The sequence below is a fragment of the Nothoprocta perdicaria genome, unplaced genomic scaffold, assembly GCF_003342845.1.
Source record: "Nothoprocta perdicaria isolate Ctin4 unplaced genomic scaffold, notPer1 scaffold_3, whole genome shotgun sequence".
Taxonomy (NCBI): Eukaryota; Metazoa; Chordata; class Aves; order Tinamiformes; family Tinamidae; genus Nothoprocta; species Nothoprocta perdicaria.
The window spans coordinates 1,370,056-1,397,901 of NW_020455532.1; the positions used below are offsets into that span (position 1 = coordinate 1,370,056).

The following is a 27,846-nucleotide window of genomic DNA, read 5'->3' on the forward strand; positions in this document are numbered from 1 at the left end:
GCGTGCGCCTCGCCGCGCATGCGCACACGAGCGCGCGCAGGTGCCGGCAGGTGCGCGCATGCGCGTGGCGTTACCGCGGAACCCCCCCGCCTCCCGCGGCACCAAGGGGCGAGGGCGGTGCCTCCTTCACCTTCCCGGAAGTGCCGCGCCTCACTTCCGGCCGCGCGGGCCGCCTGGGTAGCCCCGCCCCGCACGGCCGTGAGGCGACTTCCGGCGGCGCCTCCCCCGTTCGCCTCGTCCCGCCGCCGCCATCGCCGCCGCCGCCATGAACAAGAAGAAGAAGCCGTTCCTGGGCATGCCCGCGCCCCTGGGCTACGTGCCGGGGCTGGGCCGCGGGTGAGGCCCCGCGCGGCGGCCGCGACCCCCGCGGGCCGCCTCGCTCCCGGCCCCGCCATGGCCGCCCCGTCCCGGCGCCGCGGTTGGGCCCCGGGGGCGGCGGGCTGAGCCGGTGCTGGCGGGAGCCGCTCTGTACGCGGTGCTGCTGAGTTTTCAGCCCGGTTTCCCTCTCCTTGTAGCTCGTGTCCGCCCGTCCCGGTTCAGACCGGTGCATTGGGGTCTATGGATCCTATAGGCTGGGCCCTGGGGAGCGCTGGTGAATTTGGGGCTCTTGAGCTGCTCCTGCCTCGGTTTTGGGCGCCTTGCAGCCCCCATTGCCTTTCCTGCTGCATCCTGGTGATAGATTTAAAAGGGAGCACGGCCCGGGTGCGAGAGCATGGAAGATTCCAATAGTCCCGTAAATAAAGTTATCTTCTCCAGAGGATAGTTGTTCCCGATGGGCTTTGTGCCCCTGTTGGTTCATAGAACTCAAGGGGCGAGGATGGGGTGACTCCGTCCCTGCCCATGAAATGATTTTTATTTATCATCATATTCTAAGTACTTGGAGCAGCCTCTGTGGGTATCACCTCATTCTAAATAGCGGTCGCTGCTTTGTCCGCGCAGAGCCACAGGTTTCACCACCCGCTCCGATATCGGCCCCGCGCGCGATGCCAACGACCCCGTGGACGACCGACATGCGCCGCCGGGCAAGAGAACCGTGGGCGATCAGATGAAGAAGAACCAGACGGCTGATGACGACGACGAAGACCTGAACGACACCAATTACGACGAGGTGACCGGTTAATCATCCTTCGGGTGTTTGTCCCTTAGTGGAAGAGGAGCCCGATACCTCTTTGCTCTCTGGCTGTGGAGCCCTGAATTAGCTGAAAGCACAAGGCCAGAATTTCCTCTTGTCAAACAACAGCACTTCCTTTTCTATTTTTCCTTTTTATTGGGATCCCAGTATACATAGTGACGTAATACCTGCAGATTTTTGGCCTTCATCCATATATTATGGTTTAATTATATATACAGAGCACTGAGAGTCTTGGGAAGAAATCCATAAATACAGTATTAGTCTGTGTACTTTGTGGGATGCATCTTTTATGCTCCTGCAGAAATGAAATCTAAGCTTTTGTGCCTTGACCAACGTCTCTGTTTATRTGGTCTGTGTAGTCTCTTGTGTTTAAATCCCTCATTGGTTTGTTAACTATTTTGTTGCTCTTCTCAGTAATGGAAGAAAATGGGATTTTTTTTATAAACTGGGATCCTGTTTATTGTGTAGTGGAAAGTTTTGCTGTTAGARTGATGTGGGAGAATAAAACACTTGTGGTAGAGAAAAATTGTTAAGGAATGGTCTAGTGTGATGCAGCGTTAAAATAAATAGTGGGCTCGTGTGTTTTCTGCGTTCTGCATGGCTGTTGTCTGTGCTTGGTACATGAAAAGAGCTCTAAACTGAGGATTTGGGGTTTTATTTGTGTTATTCTTAGTTCAATGGATACGCGGGGAGCCTGTTCTCAAGCGGTCCCTATGAAAAAGACGATGAGGAAGCAGATGCTATTTATGCAGCTTTGGATAAAAGGATGGATGAACGGAGGAAAGAAAGAAGGTAGGATTACTTCCAGCCCTGGCAAGAAGTGTTTATGAATTAGTCTGTGTTTCTTAGTTACTCTGTTTCAGAGTTTGCTTCTAGTTCCATTTTTCAGCTCACGCTTTGTCCTTATCTACTGAATATATTTTCAGAAGCATTTGCTGTTTTTATTTGTTTTAATGCATTACTGTAGGCACTGCTGCTGTAGAAACCATGGGTATTTGACACAGCTTAACCTGGTCTTAGTGCTCATTACCCGTTTTCCTCAGTGGTAGATTCGGTTGGATTGCTTTGTTGTAATTAATTAGGAAGATGCTGAGCTAATGTTTCTGACAGAACGCACGGCATGCTGGAATTTGCTGTGCAAGTCATCTAGTACAAATGTCTTGTAAACCAGTGAGTGCCATTTAAAAAGGTTTATTACTTGGACTGCAGGTAAGTGGAGGTTAAAGAGTGAAGTTCATTTTGTTACAAATGTTTGTTTTCACACTATACTGTTGTCTTATTTGATACGTAATTTGCCATCATGATGATGATAGTATAAACTTGAGATAATATGTGTATTTTTAATACCTTCTCATCGAACACATTTTTTACAGTAGCAGCACTTTGTTTAAAGACTTGCACAGTGTTAACTTGAGCATAACTTCAGTATTCCTTTTCCTAAGGGAACAACGAGAGAAAGAGGAGATAGAAAAATACCGTATGGAACGGCCCAAAATTCAGCAGCAGTTCTCAGACTTGAAAGTAAGGACTGAGTATCTTCTGGCTTTATGTGAGATGGATGCACAGTCTGCATTTATTTGTGCAGATCTTCTTTGTTAGATAGCAAATAGCTTGTTGTTCTTCAGATTAAAACTTTTTTTTCTGTTTGGAAAAAAAGATGTTCTTAGTTTCAATCAATCTCAAGTATCACAACATAGTTTTAGTCAACACTTGTAGCTAGTATAGTTGATGGTCTTCATTTAATTAACGAGTTAATGGATTTTGCAGTAAATAATAAAGCAATATTGTGTTTATCTGTACTCGTATTCAAAATTGTGTTCAGAGTTGATAGAAGTAGATGTTTCGTTAGCTACTTTGTAGAGGCATGTGAAAATGCAGCGATTCTGAGCACTATTTATGTGGATAAACAACATAATGAAATCCATGCAAATTTTGATAATATGCTTTTGTTTTGTGCTTTACTGTGACTATTCTAATTAGTCCCTAAGAGGATTTTAAGCCCCCATTTTTGCAGGGCTGATAATTTGATAGAATTAAAATAATAGTTGAGAAGAATCTCCTGAATTTAAATCTTCTATTAAATAAAATTATTAAATTATTAAAACTATCCCTGGTTTCTATYGTTTAACACTTGGGAATAAAGAGTTCAGTGCTGCAGGCACTGAGATTAATCTGAGTATTTGTAACAGTGAGTTTAATAACAAAATTGGTATGGCATCCCAGCCTGGACTAAGATCAAATTCTGATTATATGCACTGAATTTTTTGTTAYGCTGGTTTTAAAGAACAGCTCATCTTTGACCTGAACACTTTTAGTGGGTCTATAATGACTTCCAGAAAAGACAAAAAAAAGAAAAAGGATTATGAGCAAGTGAAATAAAAGGAACAAGTTTCTAAAATGAGTAATGTTGACAACTCCTGTTTTCATAGAGGAAACTAGCAGAAGTCACAGAAGAGGAATGGCTAAGTATTCCCGAAGTTGGGGACGCCAGGAACAAGCGTCAGAGGAATCCTCGTTACGAGAAGCTGACTCCTGTACCCGATAGCTTCTTTGCAAAGCACTTACAGTCGGGGGAGAATCACACCTCTGTGGACCCCCGCCAGACGGTGAGCATTAAAGCAAACCTCRTGAAGATGCCAGTTATATTTAAAGAGAAGGGTTGAGGTGTAATTTTCATTAGAGGCATTTGGAAGAAGAGATACCTGACCCTCAAAGTGGCTGTAGTTTGTCARGCTGTCAGAGGAATTACTGCTGGATGTCAAATTCCTATAATTGTTTGAATCTTTCTGTGCMTTCCCATTTCTAGACAAAACCTGAGGATGATGGGGGGGGAAAAAGAAGTGTATCATGCTAAATACAGAAGAAAATATTTTTGTCTTTCTTTGGGTATAGAATGGTAATTTRGTGAGCTTTAGTGACTAGAATCACTATTTTTTGCAATAGCTGAAGATGTTTACAAACATGGAACAGCAAATAAAGCTCAGCTTCCCTTAATTATTTGCTCTGCCCAGGTGTTGGCTCTAGAATGGTTTTCAGCTGACAGCAAGGCAGATAATTTAGTCTAGTGCTGTGTGACCACAGGCTGATTATAGAAGAAGCTCCTTTACAGAATTGGCTCCAGGGGTCCATGTGAATCTTAATAGATGTTCTTGTTTAAATGTGTTGTTTTAGAGGCTGGTACTTAAATCTTTCCTGTACTTTCTCATTACATATTTGGCAGGACTAAGTTTGTTTAGTACTCTCTGAATTTGCAACACCTGTGTGAGAATCGTGCAGTGTTTCAGGGAAGCCACTGTTCTGTTTAGATTGTCATTAGGATTAGGGACATCTTCAGAAGTCCCAAATCCCCGTGGGTTTTTGGCATCCATGTCCTGTAGTTACTCACTAGGAGCAGATCAACCAACAGCTTGAAATTTCTTCTTGAAATCTCAGATGAGATTTTGGAACATGTTTTTCTCTTGTTTTCAGCAATTTGGTGGCTTGAATACTCCATATCCGGGGGGCTTGAATACTCCTTATCCGGGAGGAATGACACCAGGCTTAATGACACCTGGGACAGGTGAATTGGATATGAGGAAGATTGGTCAAGCAAGAAACACCTTGATGGATATGAGGCTAAGCCAGGTAAGGTGGACACTGGGAGGTGGGGTTTGGGGCTGGTGATCCAGAGTTGATGGTATGCAACTGTTTTTGAGGTCTTAGAGTACCTTTCTTTTGGGCATTAGATACAAGAAATATAGCTCATTTGTGCCGAAAAATAATTTTACTTGGCCTCTTTGTGCCTGCTAGCCAAGTCACATGTCTTCTGGATTTTCCGTGGTGCAAAATGCTTAACCTTARTCTTCTATTTTAGAAGTGAAAGCAAAACTAATAAAACCAATAAAAACCTTCCTTGATTTTGATAACAGATAACCATGTCTTTAATGTGCACAGATAAACGGTGATGCTGTGAGTGGTTGTTTCAGTAGCACTGCCTTGACTTTCCTAGGTGTCCGACTCTGTGAGCGGCCAGACTGTAGTGGATCCAAAAGGATATCTGACAGACTTGAATTCAATGATCCCCACTCACGGAGGAGATATCAAGTAAGTTTAAGAAGGATTAGCTGATTTAGCCTGTTAGGAAGAGCTGTGTTTCTGCATATAAATGGAAATCTGAGTGGATGGTTTTCAGCATACTGTGAATTTTTGAGATGCGGTTTGAGTTTTGGAGGATGAATTCTTTTGGCATGAGGTATGGCATGTGCTTTCAAATGATATATTTAGGATCTGACCTGGATATGTTAATTGTGAGAGTAATTTCCATGCTATCCCTGGACTAACATGCCAGACAGTGATGGCCATGTGTGGCTGCCTGCCAGCCAGGAAACGGTCTGCTTAATTGTACATTTATACAGCTAATTTAGGCTTTACTAACTGCTGAAAACTTCTGTAACTAGAAGTCTGACACCTATTTGCATAAGGAATTGCTATTTAAGTCAAAGCCATATGTGCAAGTGTTGGTTTAAGTGAAGTTTAGGCATCAACATTTGTGCTTAGTGGCTTCCAACTGCAAGTGCCCAACTGTAATTCCTTAAAAGAAAAAAAATCTTACTCAGATAGTCAGTCCTTGTTGTGACCTTGCTGTGCTGATCAGTATTCTTCATAAGCTCGTTGCAGTAGTGTATAACGCATCACCATGGGAAAGCCTGGAAATGCTGGCAGTGCTGGTTACTGTGCGTCTGAGGGTCGCTGTAGAGCACTTACTGATTCAGGAGAGCTGTTTGCAACCTGCTTGACTCTTGTCCTTCCCTAGTGATATCAAGAAGGCTCGATTGCTGCTCAAGTCTGTCCGGGAGACCAATCCCCACCACCCGCCAGCCTGGATCGCGTCAGCCCGACTGGAGGAGGTCACTGGCAAGCTCCAAGTCGCTCGGAACCTCATCATGAAAGGAACGGAGATGTGCCCCAAGGTCAGAATTCCTTTGCTTCCCTGCTGATCCTTGCCTTAGGAGAAGGTTGTGGTTATGAGTGGCAGCCTCTCTGTTAAGCATGTATCAAGTATAGCCTGATAAAATTCCACTGTCCATAGTATTAAAAGAGCAGGTTTAACTAAAGGCTCTAATTTAAAGTTTTTGCTTGTAGTGCCTGCTTTGGTACAAAGGAGGCTTGTTTCTCTTTCCTGACAGAGTGAAGATGTTTGGTTAGAAGCTGCTCGGTTGCAGCCTGGGGATACGGCGAAGGCCGTTGTGGCCCAAGCTGTCCGCCACCTCCCACAGTCTGTCCGCATATAYATAAGAGCAGCGGAGCTGGAGACAGACATCCGTGCAAAGAAACGTGTCCTCAGGAAAGGTGAGAACTGCAGATGGYGCGAATAAAACCTTCATTAAGTTTATCTCTGTAGTATTATGTTGTAAATTGTTCAGGATGTGCTTTTAAGCTTTAAAAGCGTTTTATTTTTTGCCCCCTTGGTAAGCACCTTAGTGCTTAGTGCCTTTTAGTGATGGGGACTTGATGCTGTTGAGTCAAAGACTGGAGTTTTTACAATGTTTGTGGCACTCCTGGGCATAAAGCTGCTCTTGCCAAACATTTGCATAATGCTCTTTCATTTGCTAAAAACAATTCCAACTTGAGCAGAATTAGAGGGATAGAGGAAAGCAATTAAAAGGTGAGGCTATAAAGGGAGAATGGTGTTGGATTTATCTTCTCACACTGACTTTTTGGAAAACATAAAGCCCTTCATCCGTTATCCTATTGCACTCACAAATTTTCCTCTTTTGTGGAATTCAGCATTTTTCCAAAACTATGTTCTCTTTAAGCACCCCTTTTYCTTGTTGCCCTGAATCCAGGTCTTCCTTGCAGGTTCATAGCATCAATTTCTTGATTGCTTGAAGCTATTGTGCCCATATTGGTAGAGTTTAAATCTTTCATGCCTATTGAATCATATCAATTATTTCTAGTGACTTTAATCTAGATGGGAAAAAGAAAACTTGGATTTAATGCATTTTCTGTGTGCAGCAATCCACAGTATTACTTGGCTTCAAAGGGAGTAAATTACCTTCCACCTCCTACTAGTTCATGTAAATTGCTCATCTATGGTGAAATTACCTCTTTATTGCATGTATCAGCATTTGAATAAAAGGTTTGCATGTCCAGGTTGTTGGTGCTTCACCTGAAATTGTGAGAGTTCAGATATTAACTATTGCATTTTCAGTTTTCATTGGCAAAGCAGTGCAGATGTCTGTGGAGTGTCACTATTGCTGTGAAACCGTGTGTTCTTCTGCAAGAAAAACACTTGAGCAGAGACAGATTTCAGAGTCTGGCTTGTGCAGGAAAGCATCTTGTGTGTGAAGTACTGAGTCTGTTCTTTTGCTTTAAACATTGTGTTAAGAAAAGACACCTTGTGTCAGTTTTAGGAGCTCTCTGTGTGAGTTTTGAGACAACTCCGTGGAATGGAGTGTAATTTATCATGCTGTTCCTAATTTCTCTGTGTTTAAACAATGAGCTTTATAGCACTCCTAGACTATGTAGGAAATACAAGAAATCTGATGGTTTGAAAGTATTTGCATGCATAGCCTTACATAACAGGCACTTTAACRCAGTATTCATCCAAAAATAAAAAGGGCTGAATGCCAGGTAGCATCACTGAAGTGCAGTCTCCCATAATTTATCCTGCTCTTCTGGCCATGGCCTGTGCATATTCCTACCATSTAGCGAAACCTGTAGAGTTTTAAAAGCCTCTCTCTCACCAGAGAGGCAGCAAGCTGTGCCTCAAAATACATCCTGAGGTGTTGAAATTGAAGGCTGTATCTACGAAAACATGCTTTGTCCTGCTGAGTGGGGCTTTAAGTTCTTGCAGACTGATATAACTCRCTTAAAATGCTTCAGAAAAACCTCCTGCTGCTACGGACTCTGAGGAACAGTTAATGCCCGACTGCTTGGAGCATTCTCCTTGTAAATTCTCTATGTGTTTCTGTAAAGTCCCGGAGTTTTGGTGTCCCTTGGCCATTGCAGCAATAATCAAGGAATAGCATTGACTTAGAAGCCTAGTTCATTTGGAAATATATAAAATTGCATCTTTACACCTGTATTGGTGATCCTACAGTTACACTTTTTGAAGACAGCTACGTTCTGTTCTGTTACTAACCCACTTGTGTGTCGCCATGGTGGAAGCAACGAAACTAATTGCATACGGACTAATTGTGGTAACAAAGGACTGAAAAAGCGTTGGTTTCTTTTCCCAATGTCCCTTTAAGATAAAGGGTTATGAAAAGGCAGGCCGAGGAGAGCCGTTGCTTGGAGCTGGGTGTTTTGGACAGCGCTTCTAGGAAAATCTGCCGAGAATGAAGTTTCTGCCAGGAGCAGAAAATGCTTGGACAAGATTAAAGAAGCCTGAAAGACTCTTTGTTAGAGGGCCCCCGTATTGGATTACAGAGAGAACATGTGGAATTCTGTGGCTGGGCTCTTCAAGTTGCCCTGCGATACCTTTAATACCTTTAAGCTTTTATGCTTCCTTTAGTTTTATTTTTGAGTAGTGGGTCTAACTTGTTGGAAAGCTGCTAGACCAACAATCATTAAACTGTCAGCAGATGCTTACAGGAAAACYTGATTGTGAAGAGATGATTTCAGCAATTTGGGAACAGGGCTGTTATTGGTTAAAAATCAAACGTCTTTTTGTCGKTTTTTTTTGCCCCTGAAGGGAGACACTACATTATTAGCCTCCCCAATTTTTGATAATCCATATATGTCCATATATTTCAAAATGTCAGATCAAATAAGGATTTTACAGATTTGTCAGATGAGCCCTGTTTGTACAGGATGTGTAATACCTCTTAATGCCATTTCCTGAGACATGGAAGTTGTAAAAAAAAAAAAAAAAAAAAAAAAAAAAAGTCATTTTATAGTAGAGTGCTGTAGAACTTAACCCTTGCATATGTGGGATTTTATACCAGTCTGGTGTATTTTTCTTGTATTATCATTAATATTAATACTTTAGATTTTTATTTATTTTTATTGCTTTAAGTCAGATTTATAGGTATTAAGAAAACATCATAATTAAAATATTGATCAGGGTCGAGAATTTCCTTTTATAGCAATTTGTACAGGGGAAAGCCCTTGGCTCACCAAAACCTGTTTCCAATTAAAATTATTAAGCATTTATTTTCTGGTTTAAAATTCTCATATGATGAAGTCCATAAGAGATAAAGTAGATACTGCTATTAAAAATGAGATGATGTAGATACTGCTATTAAAAGTAGTAGTGCCAATAATATTTTAAGTAAGCATATTTTCAGTTTGTTCTTCTGTCACTGCTAGAGAGGAAAAAGGTTTTTTTTTTTTGTTTGGGGAAAAATATCATTTCCACCCTTTTTCAGGAGGTTTCGTCTGCTTTTTTTTTGTGTGTGATTAAAATGTTTAGTGTGTCATCTTGGAAAAACACAGCTCTATTTGGTGAACTTCTTTATCATGATTCACACAGCTTTTATTCTTTTCTAGCTCTGGAGCATGTTCCAAATTCGGTGCGTTTGTGGAAGGCAGCAGTGGAGCTGGAAGAACCTGAGGATGCCAGGATCATGCTGAGTCGGGCTGTGGAGTGCTGTCCAACTAGTGTTGAAGTAAGGTTTGGAGGAAGGGATTTGTTTTGGTTTTGTTTGTTTTGAAAGTAATTTAAGTTTGGTTTAAAAGTAATTTWAAAAAAATATATATAGTGTTTTAGGATAGTGGTAGATTTTGGATCCAAAAAGCACTCTGCGTTTTCTACYAGACAGAAGGACATCAGAAGGGTTTGCTGAGTAGTGAACTGTGTTCTTTCTCCTGGGCTAATAGTCTGGTGGTCATTATATGCCTCATTTTCTTGTGTAATTGTTATGTTAGTTGTGCCAGCAGACTGCTGTGCCTGCAGCAGCCCATTAGCCATGTTTGTGTTCATGTTTAGTGCCCTGGCAGTTGTGAAAACTAGCATATGTACAGCTTRGGAAACCTGAAAGATTGGTGTTTGCTTCTGGATCGTTGAACCCAAGCATTATAAGCCCAGCTGCTTAAAAGGTGGTCTAGACAGAACATATTAGTGCAGCAGCCCAGCAAAGAGAAGATAATATAATGATTAAGATTTAACTTTTTAAGAATAGTAGCAAACTCTGAAAATACTGTTTCTACGTAGTATAAGCAGGCTGTGGAATATCTATATGATGAGGATGGTTRCCAACTTGCAGCAAACTGCATAAAGCTGCTTATCTCTCCTGGGCCAATACTGCTGCACGGAGACGTTGCCATCTCCTTGTTCTAATCTGATATACATCCTTGGTTGCTCTGTAGCTTTGGCTTGCGCTGGCAAGACTGGAGACTTATGAGAACGCTCGTAAAGTCCTAAACAAAGCCCGGGAGAACATTCCAACAGATCGTCACATCTGGATTACGGCGGCCAAACTGGAGGAGGCCAATGGAAACACTCAGATGGTGGAGAAAATCATCGACAGAGCCATCACATCCCTCAGAGCCAACGGTGTGGAAATCAACAGGGAGCAATGGATACAGGTACTTGTTTCCCGTGTCTCTTTTAGAGACGCRGAAGAGCCAAGCTCTCAGTTCTGATTTGAAGGCTCCTGGTACTCCATATTATGAAGTGGTTATTTTGCAGTAGGCTTGTCAGTGGAGGTCTGACCCCTGTGAAAATTCAGTGAGCGAGACTCCGGAGTCTGCTGGGGAGGCCCAAGTCCATGGTTAAGTGAAGCCTGGGGCAGTGCTGTGTGCTCAGCTGAGGAGTGTCTGGTTTCCTTCTGTCTTGGAGAACAAGCAGCTTCAAGTTGAAGCAGCTGCTGCCTTAAGGAGGATAGAGGCATTAAGCCCCCAGTGAGGCATTTTATGTGTTTTTTTGCATGTGTAATTTGCTCTAATTCAACAGCAGTTGAGTGTGTGTTTAATCTCAGCTGTTTAGCCCTTTCTGAGCTTTGAGAATGATTCCAAAGCTGAAATGAGATCAGTAGCTTTGCTCCTGAAAATCTTTCTTCTCAAAGTTTTGCTGCTTTCCTTTTTCATTAAGTCCCTGCTCAGCCCAACCCAGGGAAAGTCAGTGAAATGGTAAGAAGAGACTTCCCAGACAGGAAAGCTAATGAGTTGTCACACGTTCTTTCTCATTGGATGCTGTGGTTGTTTCAACAGCTACAGCATCTTCAAAGTAGATGTTGTCTCACTAATTAGTGTCAAGATATCATTAAGCAATGTTTTTAATATGGTACTGCCCGCAGTGTCCGTRTATTTGCACTTGAATTGCTGTTGTAGAATCTGATGCCTTTTATTGCAATTCCTCAAAAGGAACAATTCTCTGCTCTTGTTTCTAGGATGCTGAGGAATGTGATAAAGCTGGAAGTGTGGCCACATGCCAGGCGATCATGAGAGCTGTCATTGGGATTGGAATTGAGGAAGAAGATCGGAAACACACCTGGATGGAAGATGCAGACAGTGTATGGCCAGCTGTGCTGTTTTGTTTAGTTTGAACTGGGGGAAGTGGAACTGATGCCTGAGAAATTACATGTTTATTTGTCAGTGAAAGTGGGTGCAATTGGCCAAATGCAGACAGACCTGCCTCTCGGGKGTTGGTGTGTTGTTCAGCTTTCTTCTGATCTGGGTTTTTTCCTAAGCATAAAGTTGCTGATTGTGATGGATTGTTTGCTGCCCTTTTTGCAAGGTCAGTAAAGATTGCAGTCCAGGTTTGAGTTTGAAAGCATGAGCACTGTAGCCCAACAATTATTACAAGAGTAGATAGGGGACTTTGTAAAAGTGTTACCAGTCCTTCTTTGCTTTTCAGGGGTAGTTTAAATACACACTAAAAAGTAAATCATATTTCATCAGAAGTGTTCATTTCAGCTGCCTTTGAATTAGGCTTGCTGCAGAAGGTGGGCGTAGGCAGTGGTGCTTCGAGTTCTGCCTTTATAGAAATGAAGTGCAAACATTGGAGAGCCTTTACAATGTCTTGATAATTCTTCAASTTGGCCTGTGTGTCAGTCTCACTGAAAGGCCAGTGATAGTTGTGCTCTGATAAAAAAAGGAAGCAATGAGGAATTTTCTAAAACTGAAAATTACTGTTCAGTTGCCTCTGATGCCCTAATTTCTATATTAATTAGAATTGTTCTGGTCTGTGTTGAATTACGCCTGTGTCATTCTATTATGCCCTTCATTTCAGTCCAACCCTAAACTAACTTAATTACCATCTGATTTTCTTCAGTGTGTTGCTCACAATGCTTTGGAGTGTGCCCGAGCAATTTATGCTTACGCCTTGCAAGTTTTCCCGAGCAAGAAAAGTGTGTGGCTGCGAGCAGCTTACTTTGAGAAGAACCACGGGACCAGGTGAGCGCGCTGCAGAATCCTTGGATGGAGGGGTTCATGTTTCCTCTCACGGAGCAGTACATTGGGCAGGACAGGAAGCTGCAAGATGAATCACGAAATGTTGTGTTACACAAGCAGAGTTATTTCAGTTGGTGAAAACTTGCTGGCGTTATTTGTGGCTTTGACCTTCCTCCTTGTGGTCAAGAGCATCTCTGACTTTGTTTTAAATGAAGACTCCTCATCTTTGAGAATGGCTTTCTAGAAAGAAATGGGAATATGGGGTAACAGATCACCTAGGAATATAGCACGTAGTTCATTAAATTTCTGTATATAAACTGTGTGATCACTGAAGCTGCCTGAATATCTCTAAAATTTTTTTTGATTGAACATACTGAGAATCAGTTTATYAATGCTGCTGTTACACTGTCAGTGGTCCATGCTTCTTATTTTAAAGTTTATGATAAAGTTCTGTCAAATGTCAAATGCATTTCAAACTTGCTGCCCAAAGTTTCTGTGCAATAGATCACTTATGCACATGCAGCTGACCCTATTAAACCCAGCAGAGCTTGTATGTATAGGACAGGGAGTGCCCTCCCCCTCCCCACCTTCTTTTTTCCTTTTTTTTTTGATCCTCTGCTGCTCTTTTAGCCCCTTGTCCTGATTGAAAAATATATTTTCTAGAGGATGAAAAAAATTAAGTAAGATTAAACCAGGCCCATGTAATAATTCTGAAGAGCTCCCTGTCCCAACCTCTGCTCAGGTTTGTTTCGAAGCAAAAGCACTTTCCAAGACAAATGAGAGGTTTTTATGTAGGGTCTTTCCGCAGAGGCTGTTGAACACAGGTGGCTGAACAATGAGCTATTTGTGGACTGCTGGTTTCAGAAACCTTGTGAAAAAAGACCCACCCTCTCCTGGTTATGAAACAACTTATCAAGGTTTACAACGTTGGACTTTGCAACAATATTTATAACGTTGATAGTGGCAGTGGTGTGTGAGAGCTCCCGCTTGGCAGCATTTTGAATGATTATAACTTGCTCTTTCTTGGCCCAGGGAATCCTTGGAGGCCCTGCTGCAGAGAGCCGTCGCGCACTGCCCCAAAGCAGAAGTGCTCTGGCTCATGGGAGCCAAGTCCAAGTGGCTGGCGGGAGATGTGCCCGCAGCCAGAAGCATTTTGGCCCTGGCTTTCCAGGTGGGTATCTTAGGCTTGTGTGGTGGCTTTGGGGMGGACTATTAAAGACCAGAGAGTGAGCTTTTTCTGTGGATGCCCGTTCTGCTGCTGCCTCCCCAAATGAGGGCACTCCCACTCTTCTTTGATTATTGTATACAGCAAATTGTTCAAATAGAGGCAAGCTGGAAGCAAGAGTGTGCTACTGCCTTTAATAGCAGTAACAACTTCAGGTTTCTGAGGTCACAAACTGTTAATTTTAATGGGCTCTCACACACTCTCACCATGCATCAGAATTTTCTTCTGTTGGTTTCTCTGAAAATGCTCATCTATGAAAGAGGGATGGTCTCTCCAAATCAATAAAGCTCTGCATTATTCACAACCACTAATCTGTAGCAAAATGAAGATTAGCACTGAAAGATGGGCAGAGTTCTGAGGTTGGGACTGAGACTCGAAAGCTGAGCARTGGTAGTTACTTGCTCCTGAAGGAGGTATTTATTTCAGAAATTTGTTTTTGGCACTTCTTTTTACCATTCTGAACCTCCTTGAAATGGTTGCTGCTGAGATGACTTGTTTTGGAGTAGTGTTCACAGACCTCAACRGGGAATTTGGGCTTTCTTATTTTCTTTTTTTTTTTTAATTTTTTTGTTCAAGGGTAATAAAATGAGGGTCTTGCTGTGACAGACTTTATGATCTTCTTGGTATTTAAACTGGAAGTTCAGAAGATCAAGCATTAATGCTTTTCAACAATTGAGAAGCATCCAACTTCCAAACTGGCATGTATCTTTGTGTTGTGCATCTGTTTCGGAGAATTCCTATAAACTTCAAAGGTCAAAGAAGATTGGGAGGAGCTTGAACTGAAGAAAAAAACCCTAGTGAGGATTGACAGAGCTCTGATTTCAATTTTAATCTGGATCAAACGAAGGATTAAATCTGCTGTTRATTCATTGTATGCATTTGCCTGTCATTTTATGCTCTTGCAGGCCAACCCCAACAGCGAGGAGATCTGGCTGGCTGCCGTGAAGCTCGAGTCAGAAAACAATGAATATGAAAGAGCAAGGAGGCTGCTGGCAAAAGCTCGCAGCAGTGCCCCCACTGCACGGGTAAGGACGTGAGGAGGGTGGAGAGCCTGGACCTCTCTTGGCACCGGGAGCCCAGGCGGAAGGAGAAGCCCCTTCAGCTCGGTGGCCTCCGTGATGGAGCGGGTGGCTCCCTGCCATTGCCTTTGCGGGCATGTGGCAGCTCTTCTCCAGCTAATTGCGACATAAACGAAGGCATGATGGGGGGAAAAAAAGACCACAATTGATTTTTTTGCCCAAACGGCCAAAGTCAGGAATTTCCTGGTTTACAGCTGTTTGTAGATTGATCATGCTGTGTAAAAGCCTGCCTTGGAAAAAGGAGAGGAGCTGCTTTCGCAGTGAACTTGAATTTGTCGAAGAGGAAAGATCTGGGTCATGTTATGAGGAAATTATTGCTTTTTTTTTTTTTTTTCTTTCTCATTTGTGCTTTATTCTTGATCTCTTAAATTGTACTTCCCCTATCAGTTAGTGAGATTCTGCCCTGTCAGGGCAGCTGAGGCTGAATCTCTTGTGACATTTGATGTGTCCCTTGCTGAGTCATAGGTGGGGGCAGTTTGAGAAAGGGGAGGACAGGTCAGAGTAGCTAAACTGCCTTCCATCTGTAAATTACTTCTCACAACTGTAACCTCCCTGCCTCATTAGAAGAAAAACACTGAGGACACAAGAGTGTATTTATTAGTTTTTAATTAGCAGGATCTCAGACGTGACTTGGAGCCTTAACTAGGAAAMGGTGTTTGTGGTAGCCTTGGGTACCACAAGGCGTCCTTGGAGGGAGATGTGCATGTGCAGAGGAAGCTGCTGAGCACACGCAAATTTATGTATTTGGTTATGCCCTTAAAGTTGTGCTTTTTGCACAAATATTGTATAACTATGAATTTTCTGTTAATGGCTGGGATAAAGGTTATCTGATCGCACTGTTCCAGCTACTTTAATGCTTGCGTTTAACATTCTCATTGTTATGTTCCCTCTGTTACTTAACTTTGCCTTTTTCCCCCTTCAGACTAGCAGATCGATAACACTTCAGTGAGGGTTTGAACCTGAGAGCCCTTGGCATTGACACAGTAATGGTTTTCCAATGGCTCCTAGTGATAAACAACTCTATTCTTAGGTCTTCATGAAGTCTGTGAAGTTAGAGTGGGTGCTTGGAAACATTGCTGCAGCCCAGGAGCTCTGCGAGGAGGCCCTGAAGCACTATGAGGACTTCCCCAAGCTGTGGATGATGAAAGGACAAATAGAGGAACAAAAAGAGCTGGCAGAGAAAGCACGGGAAGCTTATAATCAAGGGGTGAGATGCATGTTACTGCGAATTTGCTTTGCATTTGTGGTGTGCTGATAGCCCTGTTCCRGCCTGTTGGAGATGTGATTTTATTTATTTATTTTTGTTACAGCAACAAGAACAAAGGAGTTGTCATGACTTTGAAATAATCAGCCAGAGTGTATCTCTTATACTGCTGTCAATAGGCAAAATTCTTTTTTTTTTCCTTGAGGAAGTTTGCTCTATGCTGCACTCGTCATTGGTGCAGTGAGCTTTCTTTTCCTGCAATAACTGTTTAAGACRTGCACAGACATCAGTAAAACTCTTAAGAGAAAAGCCTGTTAATGAATTCTTAGACATACCCAGTGGAAGGAGGGGACCTACCCAGCGCTCAGGTCTCTCTCAGATGATTAATGGTTTTCTTACACATGAATGCTCCTGAAAATCATCCATGAAAATAATAGGGAAAAAAGTTCCTTGCTGCCAGCTCTGGTATCCACTTGATTGCCTTGGCTTTAAGGGTGATCTTGGTGTATTCTGTTGTAGAGCCTGGGTTGTATAAGAGCCCTGCAGACCAGCACAGGTGACATGTGCTGTTAAAGGAGATGTTTTCTTTCTCTTGGTACAGGCAGAGCTCAGTCCTGCTTGGTGTATTGCTTATTTCTTTTGGATATGGGGCAGACCAGATGTTTGTACTGATCTGAACCATTAGATTAACTAGGATTTGAATGATGTATTCAACTTCATCTCACCTCTTCCAAATTCTCCAGGAGGGAGGGGTGGACTATTTCTTTAGAGATTATAACATGTTTGCAAATTGACAGACTCTCTAAGCTTTTCCTCTTTTAAAACAGTTGAAGAAGTGTCCCCATTCCATACCCCTATGGCTCTTGCTATCCAGACTGGAGGAGAAAGTTGGGCAGTTGACTAGAGCAAGAGCCATCTTGGAAAAGTCTCGTCTGAAAAACCCAAAGAATCCTGATCTCTGGTGAGTTGTGTGGACATGAACCGAGTGTGAGCTGAGGCCAGGGCATTCCTCAGCTTAACCCTTTGCATCTTCCCAGTGTTTGAGCGATTAAGACCCTGCCCAGCCTAGTGTTCCTCTGGACTAACAACTTTTTCCAAATCCCAGACTGCTCCTGTTGCTAGTACACAGGTGCTCTAAGGAGTTAAGGACCAGTTATTTGTTCTACTCATAGCTGTAGAGTTTGAAAAACCAGGGATCTTTCATTTCTGTTTTAGTCTCTTTATGGGATTTTTTTTCTTGATCTAAGCTTTTGTAGAATAAAGATCATAACTAYGTATTCTTAAAGTGAGCAATGGGGAGATACCAGTAATCTTCCTTTATGCAGCCAGAATATGGGCAGATGTTTATATTTTCTCATATTCTTCATGTGACTGACTCATTGTTTGTTTCTACATAATGAATTAAATCTCATAAATGGTGTCACGTGGTCTCTTCCTTTCCAGGTTAGAGTCTGTACGATTAGAATACAGAGCTGGGTTAAAGAATATTGCAAATACTCTGATGGCCAAGGCATTGCAAGAATGTCCCAATTCAGGTAAACTGGATTATTTAATTATTTATCTTTAATCTCAAACAYGGTTATATTTTCTCAGCAGACAGAGATTCACCTTTCTCTAAGATGCCCTATTTGGCCAGGTCAGCACAAGATTCTTCAGAGAGGTGTCCTCTTAGGAAGGAAACTTGCTGGTGTTGTTGAGTATTCCCAGTTACTTTGTACTTTCTCACACCAAGAGAGGTCTTGGGTGTTGATTCCATTTTGTTGACGTATCCAGTGTATTATTGGGTCTATTGTCTGCAGTTTATCCTCAGGTTTCCAGCTTTCCACCACGATATGGACTGTTTTTTACTGAAGCTAGCGGAAATTTGCAAAGGAAGAAATGCCAGCCTTTAAACCTGACTCTCAAGAGTTTGCAGTTAGAAAATTCACTGAAATGTTTATTTTATTTTTTAAAATCCCTTGTCTCACTGGCGTAGAGCTGGCTGGAGAGGACTTCTTGTTGTTGATTGGCCTGCAGTGGTCGCACTCCTGATGCGACCTGTCYGCTTAAAATCTAGCGTGACAGCAAATCTCAGTCCCAGTCCTGATGAGTGAAGCATTTACCCCAAGTTTAGTCCTGCTTTCTGATTCAAACGCCTCCAGAAAAGGCAAATAGGCCGTATAATCTAAATCAATTGGTTCAAACCAGCATTGGAATTATTTGCCTCCTGGGATAGGAGGAGAGAGTGCCTGATACTTCCTTATTTTTTGGCAGAACTGTTGGAAGGCTTAATTATTTAAACATGTTGGTGTCTTTGGAGAAAAGATGTTGCATAACTATGAAACACAGTAGTCTGCTGCAAGCCTTTAGAGTTTGCCTTCAGGCAGGGTTTCGAGAGGTGTTTTAATTGACAGGTGCTGGAGTCCAGTGAAATAAGGGAATTAAGTGACTTTATTTTTCATTTATTTTTTGGATTTGAGAAACTCATTCCAAACGGCTCACTGTGAGAGTGGGCCAACAAAGCAATACCACACAAGCCCCGCTTCTGGTGAACTGCTTAGCCTAACATTTAATGTGTGTTTGCCACCACAGGCCTCACTGCAGAATCTGCTGGTTGCTATGGAAATAAGCAGCAGGATCTTAGTTTTTGTTTAAATAAAATAGCTTCCAACTCTGGCTTGAAATTCTATAAACCAAAATAAAGGCCTGCTGGAATTAGCAGGCTAAGCACTTACAGTCATGTAAAGCAGACGCTTTGGTTGCTGAATTACCCTTGATTGCCAAACTGATTTCCAAYTGCTCGTGCCTCACTTAGGCAGACTGTACAGAGAACGAAGCTGAAACATAAACGGTGTTTGTGTCCTCAGCTGGCCTGAAAATAGAGGCCTGAAAATGTGATTTGACTGTGTTTGAAAAGAGCAAATCCTGAAGGCGAGGAGGAGAGAGTTCTGGTCCGCTCTGTCACTGCAGCCATCAAAGCTGCAGTGTCTGTTCTCATGGTGCTGTTTATGGGAAGTGAGAGCACTTGGTGGAGTCCTGGCAGGCACAGGCTTTCAGGCTTGGCTTTGAAGTGATCAGCAAGTATTGCTGGCTGACGTGTGAAACCCAAGATTTCATGCTCCTCCGAGCGTATTTCCTTTTTGCTTTTGGCCGTGAAAGGAACTAGGGATTAAGCCCTGCTTTCCTGGCCCATCTCTTGCCTGCTGATGCCTTCATCAGATTTGTGGAGAGCTTGGTGCCCTTTGGCACCTTTGAAACTGTTTCCCAATGGTGTTCCTGTCACCTTTTGGGATGACATCTGCCACTGTGGTTTCCCATTCAGACAATTTGATATCTTTCATTTCTTACCTCCTGGTTTACTCTTTGTTGCTTGTAATGTCTTGTCTGACAGTCACAAGCTCTGGGTTACTGCCTGCTACTATAGGGAACACAGGAGCTGCAGGAAGGTTATAACACAGAAACATTCAGAACTGAAAGTGTGGTGTGGTGGAAGCAGTAGCTAAAAGTTCAGGAGCATTGAATGAAATATCCGTGCTTGGGGCTGAGCGTATCACACATAGGATGGGAGCAACAGGCTTGCTTGTTTTGGAGAGCACTGGCTTGATAACAGGGTGGGGAGGTTTATCTCTGAAATAACATCATCTTCCATCTGGACTCATTTAAGGAATCCTGTGGTCAGAGGCAATTTTCCTGGAAGCACGACCGCAAAGGAAGACCAAGAGCGTGGATGCTCTGAAGAAGTGCGAACACGACCCGCATGTCCTGTTGACTGTGGCCAAGTGAGTTCCCGAGCTTAATGCAGTAAAAATACCCATTTTTATGTGACTGCATCTGAAAAGATGAAATGTTGCACTCAGAGAAGCCCGTGTGATTGTGAGTGCCGCAGAGATGATAAAGCTCAAAGCAAGATGCCGCCTCCTAGGAAGTGTGCAAACCCGCTCCTCTGTCTTGGTTAAAAACTGGAGATTTCCACCTGTCCTCCAGCCACTGCAGTGGGTCTGGGACCGCAGTGGAGATGTAATATGTTTTCCCTGGGTCCTTTTCCAGGCCTGGCTGTTTGTGCTCCATGAAAACATGTTACCTTCATGCCCTTGGACAAGCTTCGCTTCCACGGGGTCTGTTTTAAGTATTTGTGGAAATGGGGACAACTTTTGCTGGTTATTGACCAGTTTTTGTGGTTGACAGTGTGAATTCCTGATCTGTTCTCTTTCTTCCCTCCTGACCTAATAACAGTGAGCTGTTCTAGTCTTCTCTTTTCCTAAATTTCTGCTCTGTCAGTTCTGTGTCAGTTTTTTGCCCCAGTTTTGGCCCTTCCCGGAATGCAGACTACTAGTTGTGCTGTAGTTTGCTTTTAGACAGGAAGACAGTCTGCTAGGAGTTGTCCTGTTGCCTAGATAGAGTTGTGAGGCTTCCAGGGAAGAAAAACCATGGTTAGAATTGACTCCTGCCATACCCTGTCCTGATGCATAAAGGGCCATAAAACAGTGTCAGAAAATTACTTTTCTTCCTCTATGAATAGCACAAGAGGTTAATGTGAGATGCACATTGCCCAATTCTTTCACAACTCATTTTTATAAGCCAAAGAAAACTGTAGGATACACTCCAGTGACTGCAACACTGGCTTCTGCCAGATCATGACAGTTTACTTGTTCAGCTTTAGCTGCAAGTGAGAAAAAATACTAACTTTTGCTTTATAGAAACTGATTCTGGGCACCTTCCGAAGCAACTTCATTTAGCTGCTAATCCCAACACAAACAGATTCCCCCTCCCTCCAAAAGATTTGCATGTAGGCACAGTAAAAYGTGGTCTGTCACCCACTTAGGAAAAGCTCTTTATTAAAAAGAACTTTCTGTAAGTGGCTGCTACCTGCAGGTGTTCAGTCTTTCTGCTATCGTTGTTCATGCTCTTTTAAATCACAGTTTATTTAACACCAAACAATCAAGGGTATTATAGGGCTTAAAAACAATCACATAAGTTGTATAATTTTATGGCAGCCTAAGCTCTTTATGAGGGATGGTTTTCTGATGTGATAAAGACCTTGCTAGTTCAGATGAACTCTTTTAATGTGGAAGATTGAAACCAATGGGCTATTGACTCAGCTGCTTAATTACCGGGGAGAAATTTCAGCATTCCCAAGTAGCTTTCTGCAGTGGCGGCAGCCGAGCTGGGATGCGAGGATGGAATCTATGCCTTTCCTTGGAAAAAGTGAGGCTCRTGGGATGGATCCGCTCCGTTAGAGCTCAGAAACTGAGTGCACATGAGCATGTCACTCGACGCTTTCTAAGCAGACTTGCATAGAGTTTTCAACTCTTTGAGACTGTTTAATTAGTAAATGCTAAAGTCAACTTAAAATGCTAAGAACTTGGAGGAAGGGAAAAAGATGTAGACAGAGGATGCCGTTTATTCCTACAGTAAATCTAAATCAGCAGTGTGAGCAGAGGAGTCAGCAAAGGTTGAGCTCACAGAACATTTCTTCCCTCCTCTGGAACCCCTCTCTCTTCCTTTGACTGAGGCTGACTTAGCCTGTTAGATCAGGTGGAGAGTGAAGAAGCAGATATCCCTTTTAGTCCTCTAATGTCTCCTCTCTTTCCAGAGGACAGGACAGCTGACATTTACAAAACTCTGCTTTGTCATCGTGGGAGAGCTGAGAACCTAAATACATGGAGGGCCTTTAAGTTTGAGGACTTGCAGTTTGTGGTGTTTCTCCAGAGAAGAAATGTGGGTATTGACTTTTGCTTTTCTCAAAAGGTTATTCTGGAGTGAGCGCAAAATAACTAAGGCCCGAGAATGGTTCCACCGAACAGTGAAGATAGACTCCGACCTGGGGGATGCCTGGGCTTTCTTTTACAAATTTGAGCTCCAGCACGGCACAGAGGTGAGTGTGCACCTGGGGAAAATGGAGCTGCTCCCCCAGCACAGACAGGGAATCCCTTCCTGCTGTCCTGGGAATTGCTGCAGCCCTGGGCTGAGCCCTTTGCTTCTGCTGCCAGTGTGGCTCAAGGATCAGGAGGCGAAGGCTGTCACACCTGGTCGTGAATTAACACCAGCAGGCATGTGGGGTGTCATCAGCTGCATTGACCTTCAGGCTGTTTTGCTGTTTACAGTCTTGCCACTTGGTGCAAAAATGCATGAAATTGGGGTTCTGTGTGTCAGACAGCAGCCGAGTGGGAGAAGCCCGTCCTGCAATTACAGTGCTGGATTTGTGTGACTAGTCCTGTTTCTTTACAAGTTTCGAGTTTGGGTTGCACGTGAACACAGCCGTTAAGAACAGTGCGTGCTGATCTCAGGGTGGTTTTACTGCCTCGTGTTGCTGATGTGATGGGAGTGTTTATTCCCTGCCGTCAGAGGGACCTCTCACTTCATATATCTCATGCCCTGCTATCACAGAGAGAGTTTTTGCTACAGATTCTCTGGTGCAGCCACAACTTGCGTGACTGTAACTAGGCCAGTTTGTTCAGCAAGGCAGGACAGTCACCACTCATCTTTAACTCATTCAAAGCAGTTTTTTCGTGTTGTCTTAAAACAACCAAACAAACCCCCAAAGCGTTAACTTCAGGGAGGGGATTGTTAACTTTCTGGCTCTACACTGCAACAAACCAGGGCATTAAGAGACTCGCAAACGACTGTTTCCCTTCCTTGTAGGAGCAACAACAGGAGGTGAAGAAGCGCTGCGAGAATGCCGAGCCGCGCCACGGAGAGCTCTGGTGTGATGTCTCCAAGGACATAGCGAACTGGCAGAAAAAGATCGGCGAGATCCTTGTCCTTGTGGCAGCCAAGCTCAAAAATACTTTCTAGAGGATGCTGACGCGGCTGCATCAGTATCTCTGTAGGACTAGGGTGTCTGCTCACCAGCTTTCCCTGCATTTGCCCTTACAGTGGACACATTGGAGAGGACAAGAGATTGGTGGAAAATGAAAGATCTGTTTTTTTTTTTTCTTTCCCAAAAGAAAAATCTGTTCCCTTCTCTTCCTGTTGTAGTGCTCTTGGCTCACGCGGTGCAGTCATCAGCTGTGTGCATCACAAATGCATCTAGATTCGCTCTGAACATTGTCATTTGGGGCAAATGTAGCAGAGTTGAGCAGTTTGGATGCTCAGTTGGCATTTTCACCTTGATGCCTGCATCCCCTCTGTAAATATCCTTAATTATTGCTTGTTTGGTTGCTGATGTTTAGCCGTTCCTCTGATCTCTTCCCTAGCATGAAGTGCTCGTCGTGCCGCCCGTTTGTGCAGTTCCTTTAGTGTCTGGCCCATCAGATGCTGGTTCTTTGTCAGCAGATCCGTTTCCCTGCTGYCTGAATGCAGCAAATTTACCCTGAAGGGAAGCGTGGATGTCTGCTGGGGAGACCAGGAAGAGAGTGGCCGGGGTGCCCCTTTCCTTGGCCCCAGGTGAGACCCAAGTCTCGTTTGACTTTGTCTCCTCTGCTGGCAAACTGCAGCATAACCCGGAACGTTTCCTTAAACCTGAGCAGACGAGGYGCTTTGTGAAATTCCAGAGAATATTTTTAAAGAGCTTTTTCTCAGCTTTTTTAAATGCATATGATATAACCTTCTTTAGGAGTCTGATTTCATTAAGCAAAGGAATATTTTGAAGGAACAAGGCAAAATATAATCCCTTTGGAAGGAGTTAACCTTTTGTGAGAGCCGCTGAGAAACTGTGTTTTCTAATGTCAGAATTGTTTTGAGTCTGGATATTTGGGATAACTCTTCAAGTGCGTATGGAAAAAAGCGAAATCATTGGAGGAAGGGCTTTGTGTTTAGGATCTTTTATGAGCTGTCTTAAGGGTTTTCTTTTATATTTGTGATCTGTATTATTTTGACCCAGAGAGCCTGCCTTTCTTGTCATTATCCTTTCAGCGAAAAGCTGTCTCTTATATATTAGGATCTCGCAAAAGTATTCAGGTCTGTGTATGTGTTCTATATAAGTGTATTCAGTTGAAGAAAACCTTATCACCTGCCTAGGAAATGTGTATAAAATACAGTTTGATTGTTTTCTTGTATGGAGGGAGAAGGGGAATTTTTCCTTGGCTGAAAGTGCGGGAGCTCCGTGTTGAGAAGCATGCAGGGCCCTTTAGGGATTTTGTGCCGGATTCCTATAGATGGATAAACGGGAACGAGGGATTGGAAGCACGAAGCGGGGCCAGCAGCTGTTTCGGAAAGCGAGCGTGGAAGGAGGATGATTCAAACACACATTCGGAGCGCTGGAAACGCCCGGTGGCCTGGGCTCCCGGAGCGCGGCCCTGCTCCCACGTGGATCTCGGTGCCGCTTTCCCTTCCCCTTCCCGTTCCCGGCGCCTCGGGCGGCCCCTCGGGGCGGCCCCCCGGCGAGCGGGAGCCTCCCGTCCCCTCCCACCGCGGCCCCGCTCCGCGTGGAGCCAAGTTCAAACGGAGCGCGGGCGGGCGCCGGAGCGGGACGCGGAGGGGCCGCCGGGCCCTGCCCCGGAGCCGCGCGGGGTCCATGGTGAGCGGGGCCTGGGGCTGGCGAGGGGGCTGCTCCATCCGGGAAGGGGCTCGGAGCACTTGGGACAGGGCTGCTCCAGCTGGGAAGGGGCTTGGAGCACACGGGACAGGGTTGGTCTGACTGGGAAGGGGCTCAGTACAGGGCTGCTCAGGCTGGGAAGGGGCTCGGGACACGGCTGGTCCAGGTGGGAAGGGGCTCAGGACAGGGCTGCTCTGGCTAGGAAGGGGTTTGGAGCACTCGGAACAGGACTGGTTCCTCTGGGAAGGGTCTCGGGCCACTGGGGATAGGACTGGTCCAATTGGGAAGGGGTCTCGCTGGCTTAGACCCATTGGGCTGCATCCTTTGGACCCCATGTARGGGGAAGTACTTGCTGGAATGGGGGCTGCTCCAGGGATTTGGAGGCCCAAATCCAGGGGGAAGGAGCTGCCGTGGCTGGGATAGGGCTCSCTATCCCTGGCCTTCCCCTGGATAGGGAGAGGGGGGGTGTCCTGCCCAGGAGGGCCGGGTCCATCCGGGATGGGCTATGGAGCCACTAGAGAKGGCTTCTCCGGTGGGGATGGGGTTGGACTGGTTGGGTTGGGATTTGTCCCCAGCTGCACTGGGTGCCGCTTGTCCCCAGCGTGGACACGGATGGTCCCATCCTGCCCAGGGGCTCTGCAAGGARCTGGGGCTGCTCCGGGGGGTTTCCTGGGCATCCCGGGGGCTCCAGGACATCCCAGGGGCTCCTGGGCAGGCACCGGGATTCGTGCGTCACCCCTGGGGTGGCTGGCGCTGCCCGAATGCCACCGGGAGCTGCTGTCAATAACCGCAATTCCCCTTATCTGCCGTGTTTGCCGGAGGATTAGAGCTGGGATTAGCTTCCCTGCCAGCGGAGAGGGCAGCGGCCGTGCCCATGGAGCGCAGGGAACRGTGCAATCCCGGCTCGGCAGCGGCCGTGCCAACGGAGCATGGGAATGGTGCAATCCCAGCTCAGCAGCCGTGCGGATCGGGGGAGCTCCGGCTGCTCCGCATGTGGCCGGCGCTTCCCCAAGGCGGAGGCGTCGGAGCGTGGCCGGGCTGCCTGGAAGCGCGGGAAGGAGCGCTCGCTCCTGGGATCTGCTCCCGGTTATTTAAGAAGCTGCTTCAGGGAAGTCATTCCCGACTTACTGGCTTGAGCAAAACGGSCTGGCCTCGTCTTCCTGGCAGCGGAGGCTTCCCGAGCGCAACCCTTAGACTTTGACCAGGGGATCCTCATGGAAGCAAMGCTCTCCGCTGTGTCTCCAAGGGCTATTCCCATATTCCGGCGCTGAATCATCGCGGTGCGAGATCTCGCGCGTGGTCGACCCGCAGGGCGCCTCGTGCYGCGCTGCCCAGTGGGTTTTTCTCGGGAAAGCTGCTGCCCCCCTGGGATTCGCAGCAGCTGCCTTGGGGTTTGCTAATCTGCTCCGAGCCGCTTGCCCTGACTCGGAGTTTGCAGCTTTCCGGCCCTTCTGGAGCCGGGAGTGGGGAGCAGGGACAGGCCGGGGGTTTTAAAAGCCACCCCCAGATTCCCTTCCCTGCACTGGACTCCCTGCCTGGGCTGGAGATTCCCAGTTTCGGGATAGCGGCTGAGCTGAGCGGCRCAGGCAGCGGGTACAAGAGTGGGAGCGGAGTCCTGACATGCGCTGGACTCATCCGCGATGCTGGAATCTGCTCCGAGGGAGCCGTTCCCAGCCCCCACGCGCGCTTGGCTGCTGCTCCCTGCCCTGCCTGCTGGGACCTGAAAGCCGCGGCAGGAGGGGACGGACGTGTCCCCGCGCCGGAGCCCGCGCGCTCCTCCTGGCACCCTCAGCGCTTCCCCTTCTCGCTCCGCTGCCGCGGCGCTGCTCGGATATCCCCCGGTGCGGCCGCCCGGGCGCTGCTGGCGCCGCCGCAGAGCACCTGGGCTCGCGTCCCTGCCCTGTCCCTGCCCGGGGCTGGGATACCGGTGCTCCCGTTGCCCTGCGCCCGGCGTAGAGCCCTGGAGCGCCGAGGGCTGCGCTCCGCGCGGCGGCTACRTCCTTGTCCCGCTCTGGGCGCTGCCAGGACCGGGGCACGAATTTCCACGGGTGCCCGAGCGCAGTAGGGATGGAGAGGAGAGGGTGGGAGAGGACGCGGCCGCTCCGGAGGCGCCTGGAAGGGCCGGTGCCAGGCCGGCGGTGCGCGCCGCGGCGGTGCCCGCGGTGATGCCGCCTCCCGTGCAGCAGCTCCCGCGGGCGCTCCCGGGCGCACTCCTGCTGCTCCTGGTGGCGGCGGCGCTGGGCCGAGGCGGCAGGTGYGGCGTGGCCAGGATCCTGCGGCAGTACCGCGCCGTGCTCTTCCACGAAGTCCAGAACCTGGTGAGCAGCGGGAGCCTCTTCCCGGGGTGTTCCCGCCGGGAGCGCGGGATGGGCCGTGGGAGGGGGTCGTGTGCGTCGAAYGGGGTCCAGCCCTGTGCAAGGGCACGCTGCTTTGCTGCACATGATCCTGATCTTTTCCCGATTCGTTTTTCCAGAGAAACCTGAGCGCGTCGGCAGCCGGGAAGGGCCGAGCGGGCCCCGCGTGCCGCTCGCACAAGGTGAGCGGGGCTGGGGGGCGCGGGCTGAGCCCCAGCGAGCTCAGGACGGAGTGATCCCCCTCTCCCGCCCTGCCCCGCGCCGCCTGCCTCCTTCCTGCGCTTCCAGGACCAGAAGATCCTGCTCTCCATCTACAAGCTGAGCATGTCGCTGCGCGCCGCGGCGGGCGGCTCCCTGCGCGGCCCCGAGCGCCTGGCCGTGTGGAAGGTGGCCAGGAACACCGAGTCCGTCCTGCGGGAGAGCTGCGGCAAGGTCGGCAAGGTGGGACCCGCTCCAAGCCCCGTGCATTCCGGCGCGGTGCGGCGGGAAGGTCTGCACGGGCTCTGCGGTCCCGCCGGCTTCCAGCCACCCAGCCCTGGCCCGGAGCCGGCTGGAAGCCCCCGGACCTGCGGGCTTGTGCCAACCCGTGCCCTGCCCTCACACTGTGAGAGCTGCCTGCCTGGCCAGGAATGCTCCTGCCCCATGTGGACATTCCCTGTTCTGCTCCTGCATCCCAGTGCTCTGGGATGGGTGTGAGGGTGACAAGCCAGGGCTCCCCTGTGAGATTCTTGTGTCCTGGGGCTCCTCCAGGGTGGATTCACATCCAGGGGTTCCCCCATGAGGTTCTCATGTCCTGTGGCTCCCCCAGGATGGATTCACATCCAGGGACTTCCCCAGGATGTGTTCATGTCCCAGGGCTCCTGCATGGGGTTCTTGCATCCTGGGGCTCCCCAGGACGGGTTCTCAGGTCCCTGGGCTCCCCAACGAGGTTCTCGTGTCCTGGGGCTGGTGGGTAGCAGCGTCACCCACGGGCTGCAGCCGCCAGCAGCTCCCGAGCCGGGCGGGAAGCCCCGGAGGGGAATCTCGGGGGAGCCAGCGGGGTTGCAGGGCAGCCCCGCGCTGACACCCGCGTGCGCCGCAG

At 46.7% G+C, this 27,846-nt stretch overlaps 1 protein-coding gene across 1 annotated transcript; it reads left to right on the forward strand.

The window, feature by feature from the left end:
- Positions 1–217: 217 nt before the first annotated feature.
- Positions 218–23,806, forward strand: PRPF6 (pre-mRNA processing factor 6). The gene is made up of 21 exons (XM_026042061.1): positions 218–336; positions 940–1,108; positions 1,806–1,924; positions 2,575–2,653; positions 3,562–3,738; positions 4,601–4,756; positions 5,121–5,215; positions 5,925–6,081; positions 6,298–6,460; positions 9,605–9,723; positions 10,424–10,642; positions 11,446–11,568; positions 12,330–12,451; positions 13,481–13,619; positions 14,579–14,698; positions 15,783–15,959; positions 16,784–16,917; positions 17,400–17,491; positions 19,600–19,714; positions 21,684–21,810; positions 22,578–23,806. Exons 1-21 carry the CDS (start codon positions 266–268, stop codon positions 22,728–22,730), a joined length of 2,826 nt encoding a protein of 941 aa, XP_025897846.1. The 5' UTR covers positions 218–265; the 3' UTR covers positions 22,731–23,806.
- Positions 23,807–27,846: the final 4,040 nt, after the last annotated feature.